Source organism: Denticeps clupeoides, chromosome 2 (genome assembly GCF_900700375.1).
Source record: "Denticeps clupeoides chromosome 2, fDenClu1.1, whole genome shotgun sequence".
Lineage (NCBI taxonomy): Eukaryota > Metazoa > Chordata > Actinopteri > Clupeiformes > Denticipitidae > Denticeps > Denticeps clupeoides.
In genome coordinates this window covers 26,404,956-26,430,445 of record NC_041708.1, presented here as the reverse complement: position 1 = coordinate 26,430,445, position 25,490 = coordinate 26,404,956, and the positions used below count along the sequence as shown (strand labels likewise).

The window sequence follows — 25,490 nt, the reverse complement described above, 5'->3', positions numbered from 1 at the left end:
CATTTTTCATGTTTTTCGCCAACTTTTCCACCCACTTTTATGGAGTTCAATTCTTGGATTTCATGTTTCAATGTGATCGGTGGTGAATCAAAGACTGAAGAAAACGTGTTACGTTTTGCAGACAAAAAGCCACTAAATGGGTCTAAACGTCCTGTAAAGTTTAGACTGAACTGTACACGTGTGCGCCCATTTCACGTTGTTTTCTGGGTCTCCAAAGCCCTGCACACTAGGTGAATTCTGCGTGTGTGTGTGTCCTGCACCCAAGTGTCCCAGTATTGGCTCCAGGACTAAGCAGCTATGGTGTGGAGATGGTCTTTTTGGAGAAACAGAGGGACAGAGGGAGGTTAATCTTATTTTTTTAATTGTGTACCAGTTTACACATCCTAATAAATCCAAAACTTCACAAACTGTGTACAAGAATCCATTCTGATCTGCTGCCATCTCATGGTCATTATGAGACTTTGCAGCTAAACTTCACCTGTTACGTGGGCTGTTTCACATGCAGCCTTGAAGACCATTGCCTTGGACTAATAAAAATAAAGGTAACGTGGTAGTGGTGGCACCCGACCCAAGCCAGAAAGAGCTTGTGGCCCAAGTGACTGACTTGTGATAGGCCAACGCTGGAGATTCCGATCAGGAAGGCAAAAGGTTTGCCCTGACGCCCAATATTAAGAGGCTTGAACAGGTTGCGGTGATCCATGGAATTAAATAAGGCGTGTTGCAGGAAATGACCATCTTTACATAAGCGTCTCACTCATTTGAATTAATAACACCAGACCATCATTGATTTCATTTACAACTTTATTTTTCCATTTGTCAACCCACATCATTCTTGTTCATAGTATTCATTCAATCTAAAAAGTAATGTACAAGATCACTCAAAATCTTTTTTTTTTTTTTTTTTGCTTTTGTCTGTTCATTCTCATATAAAAGGCCTGAGGAAACCAAAAGCCATGACAGGATGTAAAGACAGCTGACAAGGTGAAATGTCAGGCAGATCTAACTTCATGGTTTAGTTCTGGATTCTTCTGATGAGTATTGTTGGGAGGCATCAGCGATAAAAGCTCACAAGTGTAAAAAGGTCGAGTCAAGGGAGGGAATGCGGCCACACATTCAGTAGCTCCCCCACAATGGCTCCCAAAAGGCCAATAACTTGCATTGCAGCAAGTGATGCAGTAGCAACCTGAAGGCCTGTCAATCTGAGAAATTAATTACCTGCAGCGCCCTCTTTAGAATTCCCCATTTTATGCACCAGTGGTTCCTGACCGTAAAATACATTTTTTTTTTTTTTTTTTTTTAAATCCTGACCTTACAACTGAATAACAAATTAACAAGATGTTGGGAGAAATTAACATGACTTGAGGAAGGGTGTATCCTCAAAAAAAAAAAAATTAAAAAATCCAGTCACATTTTACGACAACTAAATCATATATACACTCAACAGCTACATATTTAGGACAAAGATAAAGGTTGGGACAAACCCTAAATAAAGCAGTGCACTTCAAATAAAAAAAACAAACAACTGCCTGCATCTGTGGCCCTCTCTTAAGCAAAAAAAAGAAAAGAAAAGAAAATGTGCTGAACACATCCACAAGTTCCCAAACAAACCAAAAATAAAGTGTGAGTGGGGGAGAAAAAAAAAACGAATAGAGTAGAAACATGTCTTAGGATGATGTGGTTCAAGTACATTAAGTTTGTCTTAATAATGCTCCAAATAAGTTTATTTCAGAATTTCCACAAGGGCATAATTCAGTCAAAAAAAAAAGTTGTAACCTTTGGACATTCGTAGAAGAACAGTCTCTGAAAGGGTGATCCTCCTGAGGGATGCCGAATCCTTCCCCAGTTGGCTTTCGTTCCTGTGCATCCAGACACAGGCCAGCACAGGAGCTTCACTCGTCTGAGCCGGCTGATCGCTTCTGAGTTCTCTTTCGGGGCGACCGTCTGGGGGAGGCCTTGTCTGTCGGAAAAACAGAGAAAGAGTGTCCAACCCATGGTTGACTGAAGAGATGGCTCCTGCCTGTAATGGAGCTAAGACTCGTTGCTTTCCAGTGTTAAAATGGGTTTTGGAGACCGCTGGGAGAGATGGAACTAAAACGAAGGCAAAGTGCGGCAAGGCCCATGCACAACTTATCTTGCTTTTATTACGAAGGTTCATGCAGTTGATGGTAGACAGATAGACAGAACCGGTATTCCAGCGTGACAAAGAGAGGTTAAAAGGGTCACAGGCAACTAGGGTGCGCGCCACAGAACATGACTACTGGTATCTATGGAGTTACTCTACAGGACAAGTCCATCTTGAGCAGGAGGGACGCTCACCTCGCCGGCTTTGCACTGAGGATGCAGGGGGGGGGAGGGGGGGGGGGGGGGCAAACAGATAAAGTAGAGGGAAGAGAGAGAGAGAGAAAGAAAGTGGAAAAAGCAGAGAGTTAGCAAGAATGCCGCAAAAGAGGATTTGCCCAAATGCCAAAGTGCAGTTCTGTGCAACTGGAATGCAGCAAATATTTGAAAGACAGCAGCAAGCCCAGCATGCTTCATACCATCAGATCGAAGTAAAGAGTCTTTAGTAGGTTGCTAATATAGCAAATTAGAACTATATACATACAACTATATACGGGTGCGTGGAAGAATTTTGACATTACTGCACTGGGTTTGGTTTTCCTGTTGCTCTGAAAATGAGCGACCCGGGGACAACCTCTGACGTGAACCTCTGGCAGAAAGGCTGAACTCACTGATCTGGTTGAGGGTCTCCTGGGGTATCCAGTCCATGTCTACATCATTGTGGCTGGACGTGCCCATTTCCATCTTAGTCACAGGTCTTCTCCTCTGCAAAGAGAAAATCCATTCACAGGCAGGCATTAAATCGTCTTCTAGAATATGTTTACAGATGTATCTTCATCTGGATGCTGGTAAATTCCAGCATTTACCTGCAGCAGACTTACCTTTCTCGACTCCAGCAACTGGTGCAGGCCAATTACTACCAGAAGTCCAAGACCAGAGAGGAACACGTACATGAAAATACTGCACAAACATAAGAGAGTCAACATTCTGCTCCACGGCGCCTAAAAGAAGATCACCGTGGGATGGACTTCACTTACGTCTCTCCGTCAAGGCCATCTTCCTTTTCTGTGACTGTAACAGTCTGGTTAAACACAGCATCCTGAAATACATTACCCTGCAGACAGAGAGAGAGAGAGAGAGAGAGAGAGAGAAAGAGAGAGAGAGAGACAGCAAAGAACAATTCAGTACCGCCCACTTTAATCTGAATTTCTAAACTAAACACATCACCAAGGAGAACCTGCTGTTTCCCCTCCAAGGACAAGGTTCTAAATGTCAAGATGATAAAGGAAACTAAATATACATTTCATTACAGAAACGCAAATATTTTCTACCAAGAGCAAAATTGCTCCATAATATCAGTTCGAAAGCTATAATAAAAGGGTGAAATTTAGTAAAACGCTTCAGCCGACCCGACTCAGACTCACATTGCCATCTTTGTAGTTCAGGTTGATGACAAGGCCGAAAGGGCGTCCTCCCATGGGCTCGGCCGGGATGAACGAGTACTCGAAAGTGGCCTGGCGCTGAGGTGGCACCACGGTGCCGAGCTGCAGGGCAGTGAAGTTCTGGATGTAGAACTGGAAGTCCTGTGGGTAGCGGAAGGAGGCGTCTAAAGACTCCACCACAAAGTTCTCGCTGCCTTTGTTGGTGAAGCCCAGCAGAAACTTCACAATGTTGTTGGCAGGAAAATCTACGATTCGCCAACAGGAGCGAGGGCGGGAGGGAGGGAGGGGGAAAACACAGACAGTCAAAACCTCAGAAGCAGGGGCACGGGAAGGGATCTTCACTTGAAGACAAGCTCACCCTCTCCTCTCACAAAAAGAATGGTGGTGTCAGCATGGGGCGAGGCCTTGAATTCTCCTGCTAAAGCCTCCTCGGCCTCCTCCTCGTCTTTGTCTTCGGTCTACAACAATGAATCGGCGATTTCATTCCACCAAAGCGGGAACATTGAAATGTACCTGAAAAGGCGAGTCCAGAAATAAACCTTACCAGTTCGGTATTTTCGTCATCCTCGACCTCTGCCTCGTCGTCCTCCTCAGCGATCACATCATCGCTCACGTCTTCATCTACAGCCTCTTCATCCTCTGTGGCATCTTGTGCTGCTACTAGTGGCCCTAAAATCACAGCAAACTTTGATTTATTTGAAGACATGGAGAAAAACGGATATGAAAATACGGATTTAATACATTGATGGTAAAAAGATGTTCTGCCGTGGTTTATGATCAATATCTGCTTTTTCTTCTAAGGTGTCAAGCTCTACAGAATTTACTTTTATCATTACTGATACGACAAAGCGGGATTCACTGAGATTTCCACCTCGTCAAGAAACACAGAGGACACTTGCAACCCGATAAAACGTCACGACGTTGGAGCAAAAAAGCGGAACAAAACCGAAGGGATCGAAGCAGGATTCTCGCAATACTCATTCTTCAATGTGATTATAAATGCTTAAAATGTATATTCTACACAGGTACGCGAATGAACGCGTCTACACGCGGGTCCAGTCAGATATTCGGACATTTATTCAGCGGCCCGGAGACGACAGCGCGGGAAGGACACGTCAGTCCTTAACTCGCCTGTGAACCCACTTACTATCATTGTGTCCCTGAGCAAGACACGGAACCCTGAGTGTCTCCAGGGGGGGACTGTCCCTGTAACTACTGACTGTAAGTCGCTCTGGATAAGGGCGTCTGGTGAATGCTGTAAATGTGAATGTCCGCGCCAGCGCTCCACACCACGATCGCTCGGCAAGCCGCGCTTCTGGGAACAAGGCGAGCAAACGGATCTCCCGGTGAATCAAAGGGGAGAGCGGGTTTTAAACGACGGCGAGACGCGCCGAGAAATGTCCGCGCACACGGGGCCCGGCCCTCTCCGCAGAACGCGGAGGGGAAGCGAAGCTCAACCGCCGCCGTCCACGAGGCGACGGGCCGGCCGCACTCACCGTTCAGTACCACCGTCGCGGGCAAGGCCAGCAGCGCTAACAAGAGTAACTTGGGCAGGAAGCTCAACATGTTTCGACCTCAGCAGCGCGGCGCGGAACGGGGACGGTGCAAAGTCGAACAGCCGTCGTGCTGCTTTCTGGTTAGTTCCTACGATTGAAATGCGCAGGCGCAACATCCGGGTACCGGATTGTATTTCGTCCGGTGTCCTGACAGACCAGCAGACGGCGTCAGAATAGCATGCCGGTAGCGCAAACTGATAGCCTTAAGCCTGACGGTAACCTTACCCGCGTGTACACTGGCATTGTGTGCACTTTATCACCTTTATTCGGCTTTATGACAGAATGACAGACGCGAGCGAAACGTGACCGTGATCGCGCGACGCATGCGCATTGCCCAAAGGTATGCGTTTCTGACAGGTGTGCTGATCGGTCGGAACACCGGCTTTTACGGCGACGACGTCAGGGCGCGTTTGTGTACTAGCGCCACCCAGCGGATTTGACAAAAGCTACAAAGATTCATAAACATACTAATGTAATGAAATCCTTGAAGAAATTAACAACAAGCGTGCCACAAGGTTCACCGACTGGCTTAAACTGTATATTGGCGTGAATCCCTGCATTTGTTTTTTTTTTCTCTAAACGATTTTACCATGTGTTTTGATATACACAGCATCATCACCAGTGGGCAGCCATGACAGGCGCCCAGGGAGCAGTGTGTGGGTGCAACCTTTTGATTATGGGTCCATTTCCTTACCCGCTAGTCCAACCACTGCCCCAAGGATCAGAATCATTCAGAATCAGAATCGTTCTCTAACACACAAGTGTACACAACATTGTACAGAATTATATTTATTTTGAGTTGCCAGACTCCCTCCTCTCATGGTTTCCGGAGTGATGTGATTTCAACACATAACCCACACATCGGGTTGAAGGCCACAATAGGCATTGCCAAGACCCCACAGATTGCAGTAACTGAATTTAGCTTTGTATAAAGAAATAGCAAGTTAGGAATATTAAACTCATTTACCTACAGCCACCAGATTTAATGTTCTAAGTTCAGACTAATTATTGAATTTTATGTGTTACACAAAAAAGGCAGACACGAGCACATGTTGGCAAAGCTGTTTATTTTCCACACGTGTGAAACACTGCAATTAAAGACAGAATACATCTGAACTGGTTATAAAAACTAAGTAAATTCCGGTCCATTTTTAAGTCAGTGAAACAAACAAACAAACAAAAAACAAAAAAAAGATTTTTATACATTAAATTATGCTTGCAGTGCAAGATTCTTATGAATACAAATGGTAAAATTAAGTTAGTAACACTCACACCATTATTTTCCCATTGCTAATTATATGGCCTTGTTATTGAAAAGATCCCTTTTCTACACGGCATTGTGTAATGTGACTCAGAAAAGTCAACACTTTGTGAGATCTGTTATGTCTGTTCTTAATTCATGATGATATATTGCTTGCATCATGTGCATATACAGTATGTATGCATTTATAGGCTGATTCCACTTCTTTTTGCTATTTAAATGTATTCCAGCGAATGCTTTTGTCACCCAAAACCAAGTTACAACTCTTTCTCAAAAATATGTATAAATCAGTTGAAAACTGTGCTTAATGTTAATATGCTGGGCAGTCATTTCTGAAGAATGACCATGGATCCCAATTCATGTTCAGTGTTCATGCATATAATAGCCATACGCCACAGTAGAGGTCAATAAAAGGAGATCATAGTTTACCACGTCTACAATATAGGACTACAGTTGTAGAGATGGCTTATGCACTACCCTTATAATAATAACAATAATAAAAAAGATACTGTGTTAATGATAATAGCTTACTGTTTGCTTCTTGCTTAGGATTGTTCTGAGGAGTCAGATCATTATCCATCTCCTGACTCTAATTGAAAGTAATATAAAAGGTATTTTGTTACAATATCTAAATCTGAAAGATAACAAAAAGGAGAGTACAAGGCAATCCTGGAGGGCAGTTCTGTCTTGTTGCTTATGGTGCCGAATGTGTCAGCTTCAATGGGATACAAAAATATCGTACAATATACCGAAATAGTGAGCAGCCCCCAAACAAAATTTAAATAATAAGCCTGTGTGACTATAAGAACAAAGCACGCAGTGTAACAATAGGTGCCTCAAATCTGGAGCACTGCCCCCGAATTCATGGCAACAAGCATCTAAAGATCCAAAATCGATTTAGGGCCCAGGTAATGGTCAGTCCTCCAGGACTAGTGTCGGTTTTGAAACTCTGGACTTCGTCCGCTTAGTTTAAGCACTCCACGTAGTTGGCGGGCAGCATGCCAGATTTGCCGGTTCTCTGCACAGTGCCGTACATCCATCCCTCGTCGATGGGCTGGGCGTTGATGATGACGTCACCGTCGCGGAAAGAGACTTCGTCGTGGTCCTGGGCGGCGTAGTCATAGAGCGCCCGGTACATTCTCTGTAGAGAGCACAAGGTTATATGGTTATAGATGGTTATCTGTATGTGGATCATGTTAGAATCATGATGTTTGCTTGAACAAGCATTTCCATATAGCAGTAAAAAACCAAGGGTGGTAAAAGCCTAGTAGGTAACACACTCACCTATGAAGTTTGAACCCGGCGTACTACCATTGTGTCCCTAATATAATACCTATAATAATGTCAGAGCTTGAATCTGGGGGTGCACTAGCAGACATAGTGCTCACAGAGGATGGATGGGGATCAGTGGAATTGGGGGCCAGTAAGAGGGAACCGGAGGGTGAGTTCTGTGCAGCAGGGTTAATGGGGATGCTGGTGACCGGGACAGGGGGGTAAACAAAGGCAGCTGGCTTTAGAAGGGTTCGTGGGCGTAGGTCAGAACCGCGAACGTCAGAGATGTGGCAGTCGGACTGTGAGGGATGGAAGAAGCCTTTCGGTAACATTAAAGAATCGGCATCCGGGAACATCGTTTGATCAATGAGGCTAAGGCAATAATGTATGGAAATCTATCAAAAAAGAAGCAACAGTCTAGATGGCCACCTGGTTCTTATACTGTATGGTGACCCTGTCTAATTCCGCTTACGGGTGGTTTTCCCAGTGGCTGTCCGCAGACCCCCATTGGCCCGGTGGACCGGTCACGGTGACAAATATATAAACAAAATATTGCAGGTTCAAACACTGGTGCCCTACAGGACTTAAACACTTTGAGATCCAGAAAATGGGCCTAATTAATAATATTGGACCCCTTGCACCCCAAATACAATCTTTATGAACCCCTCTCCTCTGGCAGATGATACAGAAGTCGACACAGGAACTGTTTCTTACCCTCATAAACTGCCGATCTATTACACCATGTTCCAAATCCACAATTCCACTTAGTCTGGTCTTGATCATACCCTACTTACACATTATTCTTTATCGTGATGTCTTGTTTACATTTTGCACAATTGTAAATAAGATCTTTGGTTGGACATTGTGTAGTTTTTTATGCTGCTTATATTGCTCCCTGTACTGTACATTGTACTGTATGCTTGAGAGACGGACAGAATAAAATGCCCCGTGTGTGTTAAAATAACCAATAAATGTGATTCTAATTCTGACTGTGTTCCTGTAACTAGTGATTGTAAGTCACACTAGACAAGGATTGTGGCCAAATGTAACACACTAGTTCAACACTTTATGTTAGAACTATGAACGAATAAATAAACCATGGCACGTACCATGCTGGCAGAATGTGGGGGAGACTGGACGGACCGTACTGAAGGCATGCTGCTCTGATGCATGTAGCCGTAACCCTGCTGCTGCCCGCCTTGGTGGTAAGCACCTGGAAGCACAGGGGGAGGGCAAAACATTCAAATCCGCAAATGTCTCAAATGACATTTGTGCTGATTTTCCTTCTTCTCTATGGGGTAAGACTGTGGGAGAAAGTTAATCAAAAACTATTAACAGATAAGACACACGCCTGACATTTGTAACGGGCTGCACATCAGAGGTTCAAATAAAGCCGAAATGTCTCTGTGCCTCTCTACAGGCCAGATGGACTCTGGCATCATTTAAATTGGGAATATCACCCTCACCAATATTTTAGCTATTAGTAACTCCATTTTGTTCAAAATCATCATGTTGCCTTGCGTTATAAGCAGGTTAAATGCAGGTTAAATAAGTATGGGTTAAGTGCAGAGACCACATTTCACTGCATGCACTGGGTGCTGTGTTGTGGTGTGCCACATGTGACAACTAATCACTTTCACGTTGTCCAGCTCTAATTTACGTAATATGCCTTTTAGTGGTGGAATGGCATCAAACTACGTGAAAGTGTGAGAAAGGGAAACTGGGATGCAACAACACACTCATTCCATCGGCAAACGGCACAAACGCCTGCAAAAACTGAGGCTACTCGACAGCCCATGCTCCTACCGCTGCGGTCCTGCTGGGACTGAATGACTGAGCTACTGCTGCAGACAGACAGGCTCTTGTCCCACAGCTCAGAGGCCAGGGAGCTGCAGACCGACTGGGTCTGAGAGTGCAGTGACTGCTGGGATTGCTGTCTGGTCAACCAGCTGGCACGCTCTGATACCCCCACCGCCAGGGGGCAGCAGAGAGCGAGGTAGAACACAAGAGAGGAAAGTCACAACAAAGGATCAAGGAAGGAACTTACTAATAGTTTACAACCAGGGGAGTAAGCACTCGTAACTGTGCAGGAACCGTATTGATACCATGTCATTTAAACCTTAATGCATTCAAAATCACATGATCGACTGCTGAGCCAATCAGCTCCCTTAAATTATACAAAGATGATCTGCGCTACCAGACATTCTGTGTAGACTTTTAGACTGAATGTTATCCTCCACAGGGTCAAAATCAAAGATGGAGCCAGGGTCAGTCCGCCAAACCTTTAGATCTTCCAGAGAAGAGAAGAAGATGGAAATTAGGACATGGAGGGAAAATAAGACATGGACAGTTCAGACTTATTGCAGAGTATAAGCAAAGGAATGACACCAACCTATGTTGATGATTGGGGGTGAGACGAAGTGCTCTATGATACACACTAACCTAAGACGACTCCCGGTCTGCGGTCCATCTCTACCACCTGTGGGTGGACACCTTTGTATGCTGCCTCACTCATGGCCTGGTGGTTGTGGTGAACTCTGTCCATGCTGTGGTCGTCCATGGCTGGGGTGCTGCCTCGACCTCTTGTCTTCTCAAAGTCCTCATGGTATTTTATCTGCAAAACCAAAATATTCTCATTTAAAATATTTTAACATTCAAGTGCACAAGTCCACATTCTCATCAAAAGCAACTCACACACACACACACACACACACACACACACACACAAACCTAACACAAGTAGTGAGGGTGCATTTGGCCAATGAGCAGCAAACATCACACAGCATGAGAAAAATTAAAGTAAATTTTATTAGTATTTTGTAAAGGCATCTGGAAACGAGGGGGTTGTTTGTGCTTTACCAGTGCAGCAGTCCCAAACCGTGAGCTGTGAATGACAGACTACTTCCACAGCAGCCACATCACGGCAACCTGCACGTTACCGTGGAGATACTGTCCTGACACCTCCGGACACGCCTCAGCTCGGGAGTGTCCAGTTCTGCACAGGACCGCCCTTTGAGCTCCTGCCGACCTTTCTGGTACTTTATCTGGAAGCAAAAATACTGAGATCATGGAGCAATGTTTGTATTTCCTACAAAGACTTCTAGAAAAGCAGATCGCAAGATAATATAATACAAAATAGGACGATCCTTTATTAGTCCCAAAAGTGGGAAATTTACAAGCAATGCAAGCCTAAACACAAATAGATGCTTGTTACCAATTAAAACTTAAGTATAGTAATTTGTTTAATCTTGATAATGCTGCTGCATACCCCATATTTAAAAAGAACATGTTTTAATGATGCATGAATTAAAGATACATTAAATATATATATACATTACATATATATTACATATATATATAGGACGTGCAGTGTCGTGTCTGTAGCTTTAAATGCTAATGAGGTGGAGAGAGGAGGGACAAAGAGGTAACCGACTGGTTCTTGTGCTGATTTTTACATCCAATCAGCAAGCAACTGCAATGCTTTGCACGTTTGGAAGCCATGGTTGTCGGTGGAGATAATGTTTTAGGGGAGGGGTGGGAAATTCTCTGGGCGGAAACAGCATGAGAAATGGGAGGTACAAATTCCAGAAAAAAGCAGAATCGTCCAAGCAAGCTTTATACACATCGCTATTTCTAGTCACTGCAGGTCCATAGACAGGCTAGGGGCACTCATATTAATGTTAAATAATATCACAAAATGAATTTTTCATGGATCTGCCATGCAGACTACAACTTGCCGAGCTGATATTCTCCTGGTTCTGCTTCACTCGCTCGACCTCTGGGGTCATCCCCACGCTTGTGGCCTGTCCCGCTTGCTTCTTGTATTTCACCTGGGGACAACAGGAGGAGCAACAGGACTCTTTCAGACTAATTCAGATCAAGTTTCCTTTGAAGAAGTTGCATTTGTCAGTTAATCTCCAACATTAATAAACGCATTTTAAATGTAATATTTTAATATGGTTAAAAAAATTCATTTTGATAGATGTCCACTAGAGGCCACTATAACTTTAATTTCCTCTGTGAAGGTTGTACAGGCACCTCTCTCAAGAGTTCCTATCCAGAAAGTCAGCAGAGCGCCTGCGCCTGTCATTAGTGAGGTCTGGGTGGGCTGACGCCATGCCCTGGTTTTGTCACAATGGACGCAGAGCTCTAGGGCCTCTGAAGCGATTGGCCTTGACCCTCTGTCTGCTGCCTCAATGGGGAATTGTTCGGTGTGGTCCTCTGATGCTCGGTAATGACTTGTTCAGGAGCCTGGCCAGCGTGCAAGGGCTGCTGTGTGACTGCACTACTGAGTGCTTACAGAAGCACGGGTGGCTTTCAGACGGACAGCCATGAGACAGCAATACTGAACAGTGTGGTTGGGTTCCATTATTTATAAACTTTGGTAATCTATGCTATTAACAATCTTATTTCATAGATCACGGAAGATGCTTAAGATGTTAAAAAAACACTTCTCAAATAAAAATTCTCTAATGTCCCACAGGATGGCCAGAAGGTGAGATGAATGTTCTCACTGAGCTGATGTTCTCCTGGTTCCTCCGGGCCCTCTCCATCTCTGGTGTGTCCCTTACAGCTGTTCCGCTGCCTACGCCCTCTTTGTACTTAACCTGAAAATAACAAAGGGTTTTACCTTTAAATCAGATGTACTGTCCTGATAGTAAAACACAATCTTCACATGAAAAGGGTTGTCAGATTTGTCAGTGTCAGCACTCACGTCACTGAAGTTCTTTGAGTTCTCCCTGGCAAGGACAATCTCTGGTGTCTCGGTGACTGAAGACATCAGTCCTTTCATTAGTTTGGAGTCCCAGGTGTATCGCAGCTAAAAGCAGAATAGGAGCTGATAATCATTAGTGCATAAAGAACAGGGCAACATATAGATAATCTATCTTAAAAACACACACATTCTCATGGGTGATTATTATAATGCCATTGTTAATGATTAAGAATCCATCCTCAATACAGAATGCCATAACTGGAATGATGGAATGATTATCCAATTTGCATGCAAGTTACATACAGAACTGATGTTTCTCTGGTTGTTCTTCACTCTTTCCATCTCGGGCGTGTCAGTCACCACAGCATAGTTCCCTTTCAGCTTCTCAGCTTCATCCTTATATTTTTTCTAGAAAACAATCAACTTTTTTTTTTTTTTACAAAATATAGGACAACCCCATTTCTTTCAAAACAAATGATAAACTTGTTATGAGTAATATGTTTTTATTCTGATTAGAGTATGGAAAAAAAGTCTTATATTTGGATCACTATAGTGTTTTTGTAATACATATGAACCGATATGAATGTGCATGTGATGATTACCTGACTGTACACATCCTTGAGGTAGGCAGCATGCAGGAGTTCTGGGGTGTCAGTTAAAGTGCCATAGGAGTTCTCTGTCAGCTGGGAGGTCTGTTTATAGGAGATCTAAAACACACACAGCAGTATTGTCAAGTCCAATGTGTTTTTTGTATTTAAAATTGTAAATCTAGTCGCTGTTCAACACTCAAAATTATATATTTTTTAGATTTTGTCATAGCGCGTGGCTAGATTTGGTCACAGTAGAGCCTGATAAAACAACACACCGCTGACACTGATCGCCAGAACACTGAGTGCCTGCACCTCTGCATGGAACTATAAAGGGGTTCCAGGTTCTGTGAGCAGAATGAGCAGAGGGGAGACACATTGTGTGCTCAACCATTCTTGATTCTTTAAGTCTTGGTGTCTTGCCTTGTCTTGAACATTGTCTGAGTAAAGTGGAACTTAAAGGATTGTTTTTACGTTTTGGCTTGTTTATATCAGTTTGTCCAGTTTAAAGAAAAGTAAAGAATTCTTGGAACTGTATATGCCTGGGTCCTCCTATTTACTTTTTGACACCCTCTGTTTTTGTGTTATGACATATTTTATCTTCCCCCAACAGTCAAATACATTCATGAATAATGTAGGTTAAGACATATCCTCAAGGTGGTAGCGCATCTTTTTGCAACCGTTCTGTTCATCTTAGAAATTTGCTCGCCATGTATTCATTAAGGACCTTTAAATGCATGAATATATAACACTGGAAATATTGGACAGTGTAGGTCTATGTGTATATGTATACTATGTATTGTGTAGGTGTGGCTTAATATAGTAAATCCATACATCTGTATAAAGCCATCACATGTTACCTGGCTGGTGACCTCCGATGCCTTCTTCGCTCTCTTGATCTCCAGCACATCTGTGCTGACATCCATGCCTTTGCCAATGATCTCCTTCTCAAGATCCTTGCGATACGCTTTCTGTTGGACAAAGAAAGAAATGATTTGTAGTCCTGAATAAATGCCCTTCTCAGCTGAATGGCGACATGATTATTAACTACCTCATCGAGTATCCGTCCTGCGTTTTTGACTCTGACCAGGTCTGGGGTCTCCTCGAGGTTTGAGAGTCCCTTTCCTTTTACTTCTTGCTCCAGGTCCTTCTTATACACTTTCTGTAATCAGAAGAATTTTTATGATTGTCTATATTTTGGTCGAAAACTGTTGGATGACTCTTGGGAGCTTACATCACTCAGGAGGCTACTGGCATTTCGGGCTGTGATGTAACCTGGGGTCAAGTCCACCTCAACCAAAGGCTTGCCTCGGATTGTGTCGTCATAGTCCTTACGATACTGTTTCTAAAATTATAAGCAGGGACACTTGTGAATGTGCACAAAAACAAGTTAATGCCATAATGTCTCACATACTGGATCATATACTGGATTGCACTCATGGGGTAATTATGTATATTCATATTTTTTTATCCAAAAGCCTACCTCACTCTGTATCTTCTGTGCTTCCTTCAGCACTTTGTAGGACTGAGTTTCCACAAACTCCATTTGTGACCTGCCTTTTGACTTCTCATATTCGTCTTTGTATTTCACCTGAGGCAGCAAGCACAAAACACACATACACTTGATACAGTCATGGCCTAGGCTTAAATAATCCTCATTTTAAACGGCCAATCAACACACAAGTTAGTACTGTGTGAATAAAGCTGGTGATAATGTCTGACCTGGCTGTGCAACACGGCGTTCTCCTTGTGGTGGAGCTGTTCCGCTGTGTCCAGGGCCATGTGGTAACGTCCTTTTGACTCTTCATACTTTTTCCTGTACTCAACCTGCAGAACCATCAATCATAATCATCATCATCATCGTCATCATTATTATAACTGTATCAATCCAACGGAATCTTCAAAATATTCTTCATACTTATAATAAATAAATATAATAAAATATCAGAATTCAGACCATGTGGCATTGTTTATTTATTTGCAAGAGTGGTTTACTGGTGTTACTGTACATTGCTCTGCAGCTTGCTTGCGTGTAACGCATGTCCCAAGTGAAGCAGATTGGGGAGGTCTGTGGATGGCTCCTGCACCTGATTTTGGTTGGTCTTGTACTTGACCTGTGAAAACACACACACACACTCATAATTTATGTAAAACAAACAATTGAGTACATTTAGTCAAGCTGCTATGCACTAAATATATTGTATACTATGTAGCACAGTATTTTTTCGATACTTAGACCACTTTTTCAAATAATGTAGCCCAAACACACATTTTCAAAGCCCTTCAGGTTCATCCTTAGTAACAACCACCACTCAAAACTTAAAGTCACAGAAAGTGTCAGAGTTACAATAAGAAGGGGTCCTTTTGCTTGTGGCTTTCTTTGGGTTACCCCAAAACCCTTCATTTGCGTTTAAAAGGTTCCCTTAGAAACCACTGCTGAGCAGCACAAATTACTTGCTTTTTAAGAGCAATAAAGTACACCGAGACATGGAGGGGCCAACAGAGAAAGCTGCACTGGCTGCAGCCTTGGTGCTCACCGCGGTTTTTGTTTGCGCGTTCGCTTACTGCCCACACTGTGCTAATGGCTTCCCTGAAGGTACAGGATGTTGTTTCACTGGCCAAACTGCACATGTATTTTTACTTTTTTCACTAGAAACGTTGTCATAACTGCTGGGTGCATTAGTCTTTCCATGCTGAAACTATTTCTGCAAGCACTTACATTATTCAAATATACACATGCATATTACATATACAGTTACTGTTCATTTAATTATACAAGATTTAACATGACTTTTACATGTAACATTAGAAACTGCAGATCAGTGTTTTATATACATTGTGGTGTAAACTAAAAGAACTAGGAAAAGAGCTAAAAATCTAGGTGGTAATATGCATAGAAATTGATTCAGATGTCTTAAATGATGATGAGTGTAGGTGTGTGCCTTGCAGAATTAGGGCTGGATGATGGTTGTGTTTCTGATGGTGTAGTTGGTATTTGGTTGGGTTTCTGATGGTAGTTAGTGTAGTGGGTATCTGGTGGTGTTTCTGATGGTGTAGTTGGTAATTGGTGGGGTCTCCGATGGTTTAGGCAGTGCAGTGGGTATCTGGGGGTGTTTCTGATGGTGCAGTCAATGTAAATTGTATTTGGTATAAATAGTCAGTGTGGTGGATACTGTCTAGGTGTCTCTGATTACGTGTGGATTGTCTCAGACCCACCTGGCTGGCGAGGGCAGAAGCGGCCTGTGCATGTTTGAAAGACACACATTCCCCAGGGTTATATTGCGGCTTCTGGCCTTTCAAATCTTTCTCAAACTTCTCTTTGTACTTGACCTAGAACAGACATGTGAAAAAAGAGGAAAAGAGTTTTAAAGGAATGTAAAGGAACTGAGACAATGAAAAATTAGAAAGGGTTAAGGGCAGTACGAGGTGAGCCGTCAGGATGAATAATGAATAATGACTGAAGGAGAAAAGGGAGAGGGTAAAGGTGTCATCACGATAAAAGAACACAGGCGAAAGATGCAATTAATAGATTCGGATGAGCTTCACTACTAGCTCACACGTCCCTCTGTTGCCTCATTAACTCCAAAACAGACATTCATCATGCGGTCAGGCATTGCTTTCCCAAATGTTCTAAAAGGAGAATTGACCTCCATCATTTAGATATGATGTTAATGATAAGAAGTATTAATGAAGAGACAGGATGTAGTTTGCTCAATACCTGACTGGTCAGTGTTGAGGTCCTCTTGGCATGCTCAATGTCAGGCCTTCCGAGGACAGACTGCTTGTTGTACGAGTCCAACTTGTTTTTACTTTTGTAGGCAACCTGCAATTTGACAAAACAAAAACTAATAAATTCTTTCCACATGTTACATTTATTAAAACATCATAAGTCATAATTTCATAATGTGATGCATTGCTATTGGCTAATTAGCAATAGGGATCACAATACATTGAACCTCTGACAGTGCAAGGCAGGACTTTAAATGATGTGCATTTTGACTGCAGGAGAGAGCAGATGGGTAGCCCACCAATTTTCTTGCATGCTACCCGCATATGCAAGCACACATACTCACATCGCTGGCTAGTTTAGCAGCTTGTGTGGCGCTGAGGATGTCTGGCCTGTCCGCCACATCGCTGTATTTATGCAACTCATGTTTCCCCTTCTTATAAGTCACCTAAGAGGGTTAAAAGGATCAGAATGATCCTCCTGTCCATGTTGTCACTGCGAATGTTCATCACAGGCCCAAACTGGGCCACGTAACCAGGCCTACTGGTCACCCTAACAGGGCCTTTGTCCTGGTGCTTGTCCACACTGAATTATTGTACGTAATGGCTAATTTTTATAGCAAATTTTAAATTACAAAAAATGTGTCTATAATGCAAACCTATGAAAACCATACATTCTTTGTTATATAAGTAATTAACACAATTACATATTTATTAACACCCTTAAATGATGCATAAGATAATGTTTATGTAGACATACTAGATGCACATGCTAGATACTGATTCTTAGCAGATGTGAACAGATGCATTTTGGGTAATTACATTGCTCTGATTCTTGTTAACCTCCATGGCATGCTCCACCTCCGGCAGGGTCTTCATGTTGGTGTAGCTGGACTTGCCCTTTTCTGCGTTGTACTTCTCCCTGTACAGTTTCTGCAGAAACAGCAAACAGAAGATGGGCTCACAGATGGCAGACGTCACACTGGAAGTGATACCCCACTGCTGCAATGTATGGAACTCCCACAGGAGCTAAATTATTTAACCCTGCCCCTCTCAGTTGGCAATACTTAAACCCATTTACCATATGGAGTGCCTATAGTCCAGATTGTTCTAGAAACTTAGTATGACATCGATAGTGACTGTGGTCTTTAAATAGGCTTTACACAAAGGTTGACAACCGCAAGCAGTAAGCAAAACAAAGAGAGAACATTAACTTCTGGGAATAATCATTAACACACTAAATCAATTAACACACAGCCAGTGCTGCTTTAACCCTTGTGTGGTGTATTTCCTTGCAAATGTATTATATTATAGTATACACTCTACTCAGAAAACAGGTTTAAAATACAATAATTTGTATCATCATCATCATTTGTTCAGATTTTTATTGTTGTCAAATCATGCTTATCGTGCTGCCTTTTTTATTATTTATTATTCTGTAACGTCACCTTGGGCACCCTGAAATAAAATTTATTTATCTTTATCATTATTATTATTCTTTTGGTGAACATTGAAATGGGCTCCACACATTCAGCAGATGGTAGAGGGACGCTGTTTATCTGGGTAATATGTCTGTCTGCACCTTCATCTGTGCAGTCTGGATGTCAGGGTTGGGTGCATTGTTCACTGGGTCAGTGGCTGAGCCCCCGGCACCCATCCCTGGGATGCTGTTCCAGTTCATATGCATGGGTGGCCACCTAATAGACATCCAACTGTACAGCCAATAGGTCAGTGAAGTGTGTGGAGGCAAGTTCTCATAAGTGTTGATGCCACCTGGTCTGCTAAACTGAGTGACTTTTATTTTTATTTACAGGAGACACAAGGACTAGTGGAGATACTTACATCACTCTGGTTCTTGCTCACTTCTTGAGCGAACACAGTCTCTATGGTCTGGGGCATCTGAGCATAGAGGCAGCTGCTTGTGTCTTTCTTACCCTCCTCTCTGTAACTCTTCTACAATCAGAAGGCACGTGTAAGCATTACGCACCAGAAATACCAGAACCACAGATCAGCAGAAAACCCCGAAATGTGTGTGTGTGTACCTCACTGTAGAGTTGGGACAGTTCTTTGGCATGCCGAGTCTCACTAGTCTGGGGCATCTGGGCATAGACACAGTTGGCCATCTCTTTTTTCCCAGCCTCTTTATATTTACTCTGGACAGGGCAAAAAATCTTAAGAATAGAGCACTACACACAATATATATATTTTTTGCTTTAGTAAAATGATGCTGTTAACAGTTTTAACACATATTTTTTTACAAGCTTTCAGAATTTAGTAACTGGACACTTTATTAGAAACCAACCTGAACATGTGTCTACACAGAGCACAGATTTGAGATGTTTCAAATAAAGTGGCCAGCGTACAGACCCAGAACAGCTGCTGGGTTAGTAAAAGAAAACATGTTAGTGCTAAGAGCTCAGTGAGCCCCACCTCACTCAGAGTCTGGGACAGTTCTTTGGCAAACTGGATCTCAGACGTTTGGGGCAGATGAGCATAGAGGCAGTTTGAAAGCTCCGACTGGGTTTCTCTTTTGTACTTTTGCTGCAAGGGGGAAACAGAGGGACAGTGAAAGTAAATCAGAGGACAGAGGAATTAACTAACAATGTCTGATTAATGTGCATCGATTAATGTTACCTCGCTCTGCATCTCTGTGACCTGCTTGGCAAACTGGATCTCCTGTGTCTGTGGGAGCTGATGGAAAATGCTGGTGGACGTCTCCTGCTTGCACTTCTGTTTGTACTTATTCTGTATGAAGCATGTATCGCCACTATAACTAGATACCTAAGTGACATCTGAAGTGGATCAAAGTCAAGCTTTTAACTGAAGGAACCTGTACCCACCTCGCTCTGGAGCTCTGAAACCACCTTGGCGAACTGAATCTCATTCGTTTCTGGGAGCTGAGCATACAGGCAAGATGAAACTTCCCTTTTCCCTTCTTTGTATTTAATCTGGAGAACATCACAAACTCAAAGTAAATATTTCAGACACATTGGTCTGTCATTGAGACTGTCTGAAGACAGCATTCAGTTTCTACCTCGCTCTGCAGCTGGGAGGTGCTTTTGGCGTGCTGGATCTCTACTGTTTCTGCTAGTTGGGAATACAGTGATGTGCCGGCCTCCTTCTTTCCAGCGTCTTTGTACTTTGCCTGAAACACACCACCCAGGATCTAATTATTAGCTAAGATATGTGGAAGCCTCTTATGAGAACTATAGAATTTCATCCAGAGCAATTCCTTGAACAATGAAGGGGAAGGTCACTATTTGAGCAGTAGCATGGCTGACAGCTGAGGAAAGACCTTAAAAGGTCAACCTGCCATTAAGCTACTTGGCAAACTTTCAGCGTAACAGACAATTGAAAATCCTTAACTGAGGAAATGGGAAAATAACCTGTATATATATATATATACACTGCTCCAAAAAATAAAGCGAAAATGAAACTGTCCACTTAGGAAGCAACATTGATTGAAAATCAATATCACATGCCGTTGTGCAAATGGAATAGACAACAGGCGGAAATTATAGGCAATAAGCAAGACATCCCCAATAAAGGCGTGGTTCTGCAGGTGGTGACCACAGACAACTTCCTAGTTCCTATGCCTTCTGGCTGATGTTTTGGTCATGTTTGAATGCTGTTGGTGCTTTCACTCTTGTGGTAGCATGAGACTGAATCTACAACCCACACAAGTGGCTCAGGTAGTGCAGCTCATCCAGGATGGCATATCAATGCAATGCAGTGCAGTGTCCAGAGCCTGGAGGCGCTACCAGGAGACAGGCCAGTACATCAGGAGATGTGGAGGAGGCCTCAGGAGTGCAACAACCTCCATGGGTTGATATATTTGACAACACATTATTGATCGAATAATGTGTTGTCAAATATATCAACCCATGGAGGTTGTTGCACTCCTGCAACAACCTCCAATATTTAATATTTAATCAATAACAATATTTAATCAATTCAGATCTAGAATGTCTTATTTTTGTGTTCTCTTTAGTTTTTTGAGCAGTGTATTAATCCCAGCTTAGACCGGCCTACGTGACATTTGCCCGAGACTCGCCTGGCTCTGAAGATCTGAGACGCTTTTAGCAAACTGAGTCTCTGAGGTTTCAGATAGCTGAGAGTAGATGCTGGTGCCGATGGTCCTCTTCCCATCCATTTTGTATTTATTCTACAAAGCAGAAACATGTCCCATAATCATCAAGCTAAAAATGCCTTTAATAATGTGTTTATGGGCAATTTGAGCATCAATTCATACAAAATACTATGATTATAATACAATACGGCACCAAATAATTATTTCTTGTCTTATTCCATAATTGTTTCATTTTCAATTCAATTCATTTACAATTCCTTTAACACCATAGCTGTCTGCTGAAGGGATGTCTGTAGTGTCCTACCTCACTCTGCAGATGATTGACCTGAGCTGCGAACTGAGTCTCCGATGTCTGGGGGAGCCGTGAGTACAGGCTGCTGCCGAGAATCTGCCTGCCCGCCTCCTTGTACTTGCTCTGTCGATGAGATTAAACACATTTAGCCGTTCCTGCTCTGTGCTTAAACGCAGCACAATTCCTTGGAATCGGAGTGTGTGTCAGGATAGAAGGAGAGAGGTTTATAATGAGAGCGGAGGTGATAACAGCACATTAGCTTGCTCTCACCTCGCTCTGCAGCTGATAGGCCGCTTTGGCGTGCAGGGTGTCTTTGGTTTCGGGTAACACTGAGTACAGTGAAGTCTCCTTTTTCCTGGCCTCCTTGTACTTTCTCTGAAAATGTAATCTTTTTAATAACTTAAATCAACTCTACATTCTCTTTGTTAGTTCAACATGGGAACTATTGCAACTCTCCGCTGTTTAAACCGCATGCTTAGCAGGAGACATGTTCATTTAGTGCTGTGTTGCAGCATACAGGAGCTAAAAGGGAGTTTGTATAGATATGGATCGACAGACTGACCCTCTTTATTATGCACTCGCTGTATAATAATGTTGTAACTATTAATTTAGGATCTACATGGTAGGAGCTGGGGTCCAATGATGATTTGAAAATGGCTGAGTAGATCTAAATGAAGGCTTTTTATCATAGAAACAGGCAGCTGAGGATAGCGGAAGAGAGATAAAGGTGCTATTTGGGGAAAGGGGTAATGTGATGGTGAGAAATTACCAGCAGTCTTTCTGTGAAACCAGTTGAGGAGATAAAAAGGATTGCCGCAATAATTACATTATCGTCTTAATCTAATTACAATTGTACCAGCCAATGATTTTTGCATAGTTGTTAGAATTATATTTATTTAAAAACAAAAGTATTCTCTCTCATATTGATGGCTAGCAAAGTATTTTTATGTAAATTCTATGTTCAATGCTTTTTGTGGTATAATGTACATTATTAAATTATGGTTAGGCTTATACTAAAATGATGACCATTAACACATTTATTATTATAATTATTATAATTAATATTATTATTTGAACACAGTTTAGTATTAGAGCAGAAAAAAATTGCTAGAATTTATTGTTAGGAGTTAAGAATATATAATATAATAGTGCATTATTCTCCATTCCACATGACACGGTTAGTGACTGAAGCCCATTAGCCCCACCTCACTCAGTGTCTCGGCCAGTTCTTTAGCAAACTGGATCTCACTGGTTTGGGGCAGCTGAGCGAACAGGCAGTTGGACAGTTCCGACTGGGTATCTCTTTTGTACTTAACCTAAAATGGGTACAAAGGAATACCTCAAAAAATGACCTCGGGAAAGGGGGGTGGGGTCATTTGTGTGACAAAATCTGATATTGAGTGAACAGCACACATTTGACAGGACAGAATGGAACGTGCATAAATCCATATCCATGCATATGCTTTTTTCATACGTGTATGTTCAAAATAATGCATTTTTTTAAGTGAATGCTTAAAAAAAATACTATTTTTAACAAAAATTAAAAAGTGTGTTGTGTACCTTGCTTTGAAGCTCTGACTGATGCTTTGCAAACTGAGTCTCAGCTGTTTGTGGCAGCAGAGAATAAAGACTGGAGGAAATCTCCTTTTTTCCGTCCTCTTTGTATTTGACCTGAAAGAGAGTAGGGAAGTTGTAGAACTCTCTTCATTCCCAACATTAACAGCCTTACAGAGCGAATAACACATCAGAGGGGTTTACCTTGCTGTAGATGTCGCTCAGCTCTTTGGCCAGCTGTGTCTCTCCCGTTTCTGCAAGCTGCGAGTACAGAGTGGAGGAGATGCTCTTCTTCCCACTTTCCTTGTATTTCACCTGGAAATTGGGGTTCAGTACACATCACAAAAGCCATTTTATATCTTTCTTAATTTCCTTCCTTTCCTGTTTGGCAAAAACCATGTCGAATTCAATGAGATTCTTCTTTCTTGAACTGCAACCAAATTTGAGTTTGAGAATCATCACCAGGCCTTTGATCTTCTAATCCAAATCATTTAAAATCATTTTCACCACCAATATCATTTAAAATAACCCAGGACATCATCAAGCCTTCAAAACGAAGCTCACATTTTAGTAGGAAATTCGAGAAACCCTCTGTAAAAGTATTTTTATACCTCATACATTGCTATATGCAGAGCATCACACTCTCAAATACACTCATTTCATGTATTTATTAGTTTATTCTGTTAAAAAAACCATCAGTGTGGTTTAAATGTGCGGATTATTATATTTGTATTATTCGTATCTGTCTTGTATCTATTTTTTGAGGATAATTTCCACATTCGTACCTCACTCTGAAGCTGAGTGGCTTCTTTGGCGTGTTGGGTCTCCAGCGTTTCTGGTAGCTGGTGGTAGTGAGAGCTGGTCAGCTGCTTCTTCCCTGCCTCTTTGTACTTTGTCTGAAATATAATGTCCCCAGAGTGAATACAGGAAGCACAATTAGCACTGCTATTTTCATTACTTCTTACATGTTACAGGTCTTTAATGCACATAAACTCACTCCGTACCTCACTCTGCAGTGCCGTTACAGCCTTAACAAACTGGGTCTCCATGGTCTCTGGGAGCTGAGAGTAAATGCTGCTGCTGATGCTCTTCTTCCCGCCCTCTGTGTATTTATTCTAATCCATGACCAAGCATGACACTTATTAACAGCCAATGGACTCATGTTCTACCATTGCAAAGTTGAGATGCCTGAATTAAAGCAATTCAAATGTGAAACTCATGGTAATGTGCTGAGAAAAGTTTATGGAGTGCAGTGTGTGTTTATTTTTTTTCCATTTCATCAAGTACAGATATGGAGTGTCGTATTGATCGAAAGGGCCCCACCTGACTTTGCAGTTCTGTCTGCTCTCTGGCAAATTGGATCTCTGCCGTGTCTGGCAGCTGAGAATACAGAGATGCTGCAACTTCCTTCCTCATGCCCTCTTTGTACTTGATCTGGAAGCAGATGGCAAAAACTTTAGAGAGAAAGTATGTACAAAAGTCGCAGACCTATCACAAATCCTAATGGTTTCTTCTTAAAAAAAGCAAAAAAAAAAAAAAGCTCATTAATTTAAATATAGAAGGGGCTGTTTGATGTGTGTGCTAAACATAGGAAAGCAAGACATTTGGATATTTTGCTGGTCCACATGCAATATTTAGAAACGAAAAATAATTAAGTAAACAAAATAAAATGTGCTTTTGCTTCCTGAGATTAAATTTAATTTACGTTACTTCTTTATAATAAAATACTGCATTGTCATTCTTAGGTGTGTGTCTGTGTGTGTGTGTGTATGTGTGCTACATGACACTCACATCGCTCTGTAATTGAGAAGCCTCTCTGGCATGTTGTGTCTCCAGTGTCTCTGGTAGCTGATGGTAAAGAGAGGTGGATGCTAACCTCTTCGCAGCATCTTTGTATTTTGCCTGTAAAAGGAGCAACAGAGGAACCAAGGAACATGAATTTTACGAGAGTGAAGACGGATCTACGATTACACACCGAAATGCAGAAATGCTGGCCAGAAGTGCGGTTGTGGCGAGTTTGTGGGTTGTCATTGTGGTGTCCTACTCCCAAAATGACCCGCACCTTCCCTGGACACTTTTACCAGATTTCCACCAATAGACACAAAAGCATTCATTTCTTCCCAACGACAGGTCTTTCCTCACACAATACTTATCTACCGTTATAAATAGGCAGCACCTATCTCCAAAAGTGACCATAGAGGGCTATCACTGAAACCGGTGGAAGTCAGAGCATCACAATTTCAAACTTTCCCTAAATTTCCCTTTCAATTTCCCTAAATTCATACTAACATAACACCACAAATGTGGCAATCATCCCTTACTTCATGAACACTGTTCAAAATCTTTCTCATCCAAATCAGATACATTCTGTTACTGTGATTATTTTCACTGTTAATAAAAGTGCCCACATTTTTTTGTCATAAGCTTTAGATCATAAAACACAGGCCAGTATAATCAGCATGACAATCTTCAATTAACACTCACAAGCCTTGATATTTAGCTTAGTCCTTCCCTGCCTATTGCATTTGTGTGTTGTGGAGCACCAATGTGGTGTAACATGGCGGAAGGCAATTCATTTTTTTATATATTATAAAGTGAGGCAACACAGAAATTTGAGCATAAGTTACTTATGGGATGCCATAGCATTTGAAAGATAACTCACTGGCTTTGTCCTTCCCCGCTTACTCGATTAGTTGTCAGGAGTTGCTCAATAATTAAATTCTCAGCTAGCTACGGCAGCATGTGGAGTATGAGAGTTTTTGTCACCTCGTCCCGTAGCTGGTAGGCTTCTTTAGCATGCTGAATCTCCAGCGTCTCTGGAAGTTGGTGATAAAGGGAAGAAGACGCCTCCATCTTTCCTTCTTGTTTGTACTTAGTCTTAAAAAATAAAAAAATTAAATTAACTGAAAAAAAATCTGGAAATGTTTGTCCGACTTTT

General features: G+C 42.2%; 2 protein-coding genes across 16 annotated transcripts in view; both read right to left on the bottom strand.

Annotated features, from left to right (window-relative positions):
- Nucleotides 1-851: 851 nt before the first annotated feature.
- Nucleotides 852-5,173, bottom strand: ssr1 (signal sequence receptor, alpha). Of its 2 annotated transcripts, XM_028968925.1 has the most exons (9): nucleotides 4,997-5,173; nucleotides 4,045-4,169; nucleotides 3,859-3,958; nucleotides 3,483-3,745; nucleotides 3,096-3,172; nucleotides 2,940-3,018; nucleotides 2,730-2,823; nucleotides 2,317-2,331; nucleotides 852-1,957 (listed from the first exon to the last, which is right to left on the bottom strand). In XM_028968925.1, the coding sequence occupies exons 1-9, from the start codon at nucleotides 5,064-5,066 to the stop codon at nucleotides 1,890-1,892; spliced, it is 891 nt and encodes a 296-aa protein (XP_028824758.1). In that variant the 5' UTR covers nucleotides 5,067-5,173; the 3' UTR covers nucleotides 852-1,889. The 2 variants fall into 2 exon arrangements, with proteins under 2 accessions (XP_028824758.1, XP_028824759.1); XM_028968926.1 differs by lacking the exon at nucleotides 2,317-2,331 and having other exon boundaries at nucleotides 4,997-5,170.
- A 933-nt stretch (nucleotides 5,174-6,106) lies between these two features.
- The window catches only part of LOC114771566 (LIM zinc-binding domain-containing Nebulette), a 54,284-nt gene continuing 34,900 nt past the window's right edge, over nucleotides 6,107-25,490 (bottom strand). For 4 of the 14 annotated variants that reach the window (XM_028964966.1, XM_028964965.1, XM_028964964.1 and 1 more), the window contains 33 exons: nucleotides 25,319-25,429; nucleotides 24,344-24,454; nucleotides 23,876-23,986; nucleotides 23,557-23,667; nucleotides 23,338-23,448; nucleotides 22,757-22,867; nucleotides 22,559-22,669; nucleotides 22,204-22,314; nucleotides 21,269-21,373; nucleotides 21,011-21,121; nucleotides 20,671-20,781; nucleotides 19,651-19,761; nucleotides 19,457-19,564; nucleotides 19,251-19,361; nucleotides 19,047-19,157; nucleotides 18,659-18,769; nucleotides 18,459-18,569; nucleotides 17,439-17,549; nucleotides 16,964-17,065; nucleotides 16,609-16,713; nucleotides 16,107-16,220; nucleotides 14,900-15,004; nucleotides 14,613-14,717; nucleotides 14,374-14,481; nucleotides 14,125-14,235; nucleotides 13,942-14,052; nucleotides 13,751-13,861; nucleotides 12,906-13,010; nucleotides 12,607-12,711; nucleotides 12,304-12,408; nucleotides 12,104-12,196; nucleotides 11,327-11,419; nucleotides 10,158-10,633 (listed from right to left, as the gene is read on the bottom strand). In XM_028964966.1, the coding sequence (XP_028820799.1) occupies nucleotides 10,508-10,633; nucleotides 11,327-11,419; nucleotides 12,104-12,196; nucleotides 12,304-12,408; nucleotides 12,607-12,711; nucleotides 12,906-13,010; nucleotides 13,751-13,861; nucleotides 13,942-14,052; nucleotides 14,125-14,235; nucleotides 14,374-14,481; nucleotides 14,613-14,717; nucleotides 14,900-15,004; nucleotides 16,107-16,220; nucleotides 16,609-16,713; nucleotides 16,964-17,065; nucleotides 17,439-17,549; nucleotides 18,459-18,569; nucleotides 18,659-18,769; nucleotides 19,047-19,157; nucleotides 19,251-19,361; nucleotides 19,457-19,564; nucleotides 19,651-19,761; nucleotides 20,671-20,781; nucleotides 21,011-21,121; nucleotides 21,269-21,373; nucleotides 22,204-22,314; nucleotides 22,559-22,669; nucleotides 22,757-22,867; nucleotides 23,338-23,448; nucleotides 23,557-23,667; nucleotides 23,876-23,986; nucleotides 24,344-24,454; nucleotides 25,319-25,429 (3,588 nt within the window). In that variant the 3' untranslated portion in view covers nucleotides 10,158-10,507. Of the gene's footprint in view, nucleotides 7,459-8,698; nucleotides 8,803-10,031; nucleotides 10,634-11,326; nucleotides 11,420-12,103; nucleotides 12,197-12,303; nucleotides 12,409-12,606; nucleotides 12,727-12,905; nucleotides 13,011-13,750; nucleotides 13,862-13,941; nucleotides 14,053-14,124; nucleotides 14,236-14,373; nucleotides 14,482-14,612; nucleotides 14,718-14,899; nucleotides 15,005-16,106; nucleotides 16,221-16,608; nucleotides 16,714-16,963; nucleotides 17,066-17,438; nucleotides 17,550-18,458; nucleotides 18,570-18,658; nucleotides 18,770-19,046; nucleotides 19,158-19,250; nucleotides 19,384-19,456; nucleotides 19,565-19,650; nucleotides 19,762-20,670; nucleotides 20,782-21,010; nucleotides 21,122-21,268; nucleotides 21,374-22,203; nucleotides 22,315-22,558; nucleotides 22,670-22,756; nucleotides 22,868-23,335; nucleotides 23,449-23,556; nucleotides 23,741-23,875; nucleotides 23,987-24,343; nucleotides 24,455-25,318; nucleotides 25,430-25,490 lie in introns of those variants that run through there. The other 10 variants (XM_028964975.1, XM_028964981.1, XR_003743804.1 and 7 more) reach the window with 9 other exon arrangements.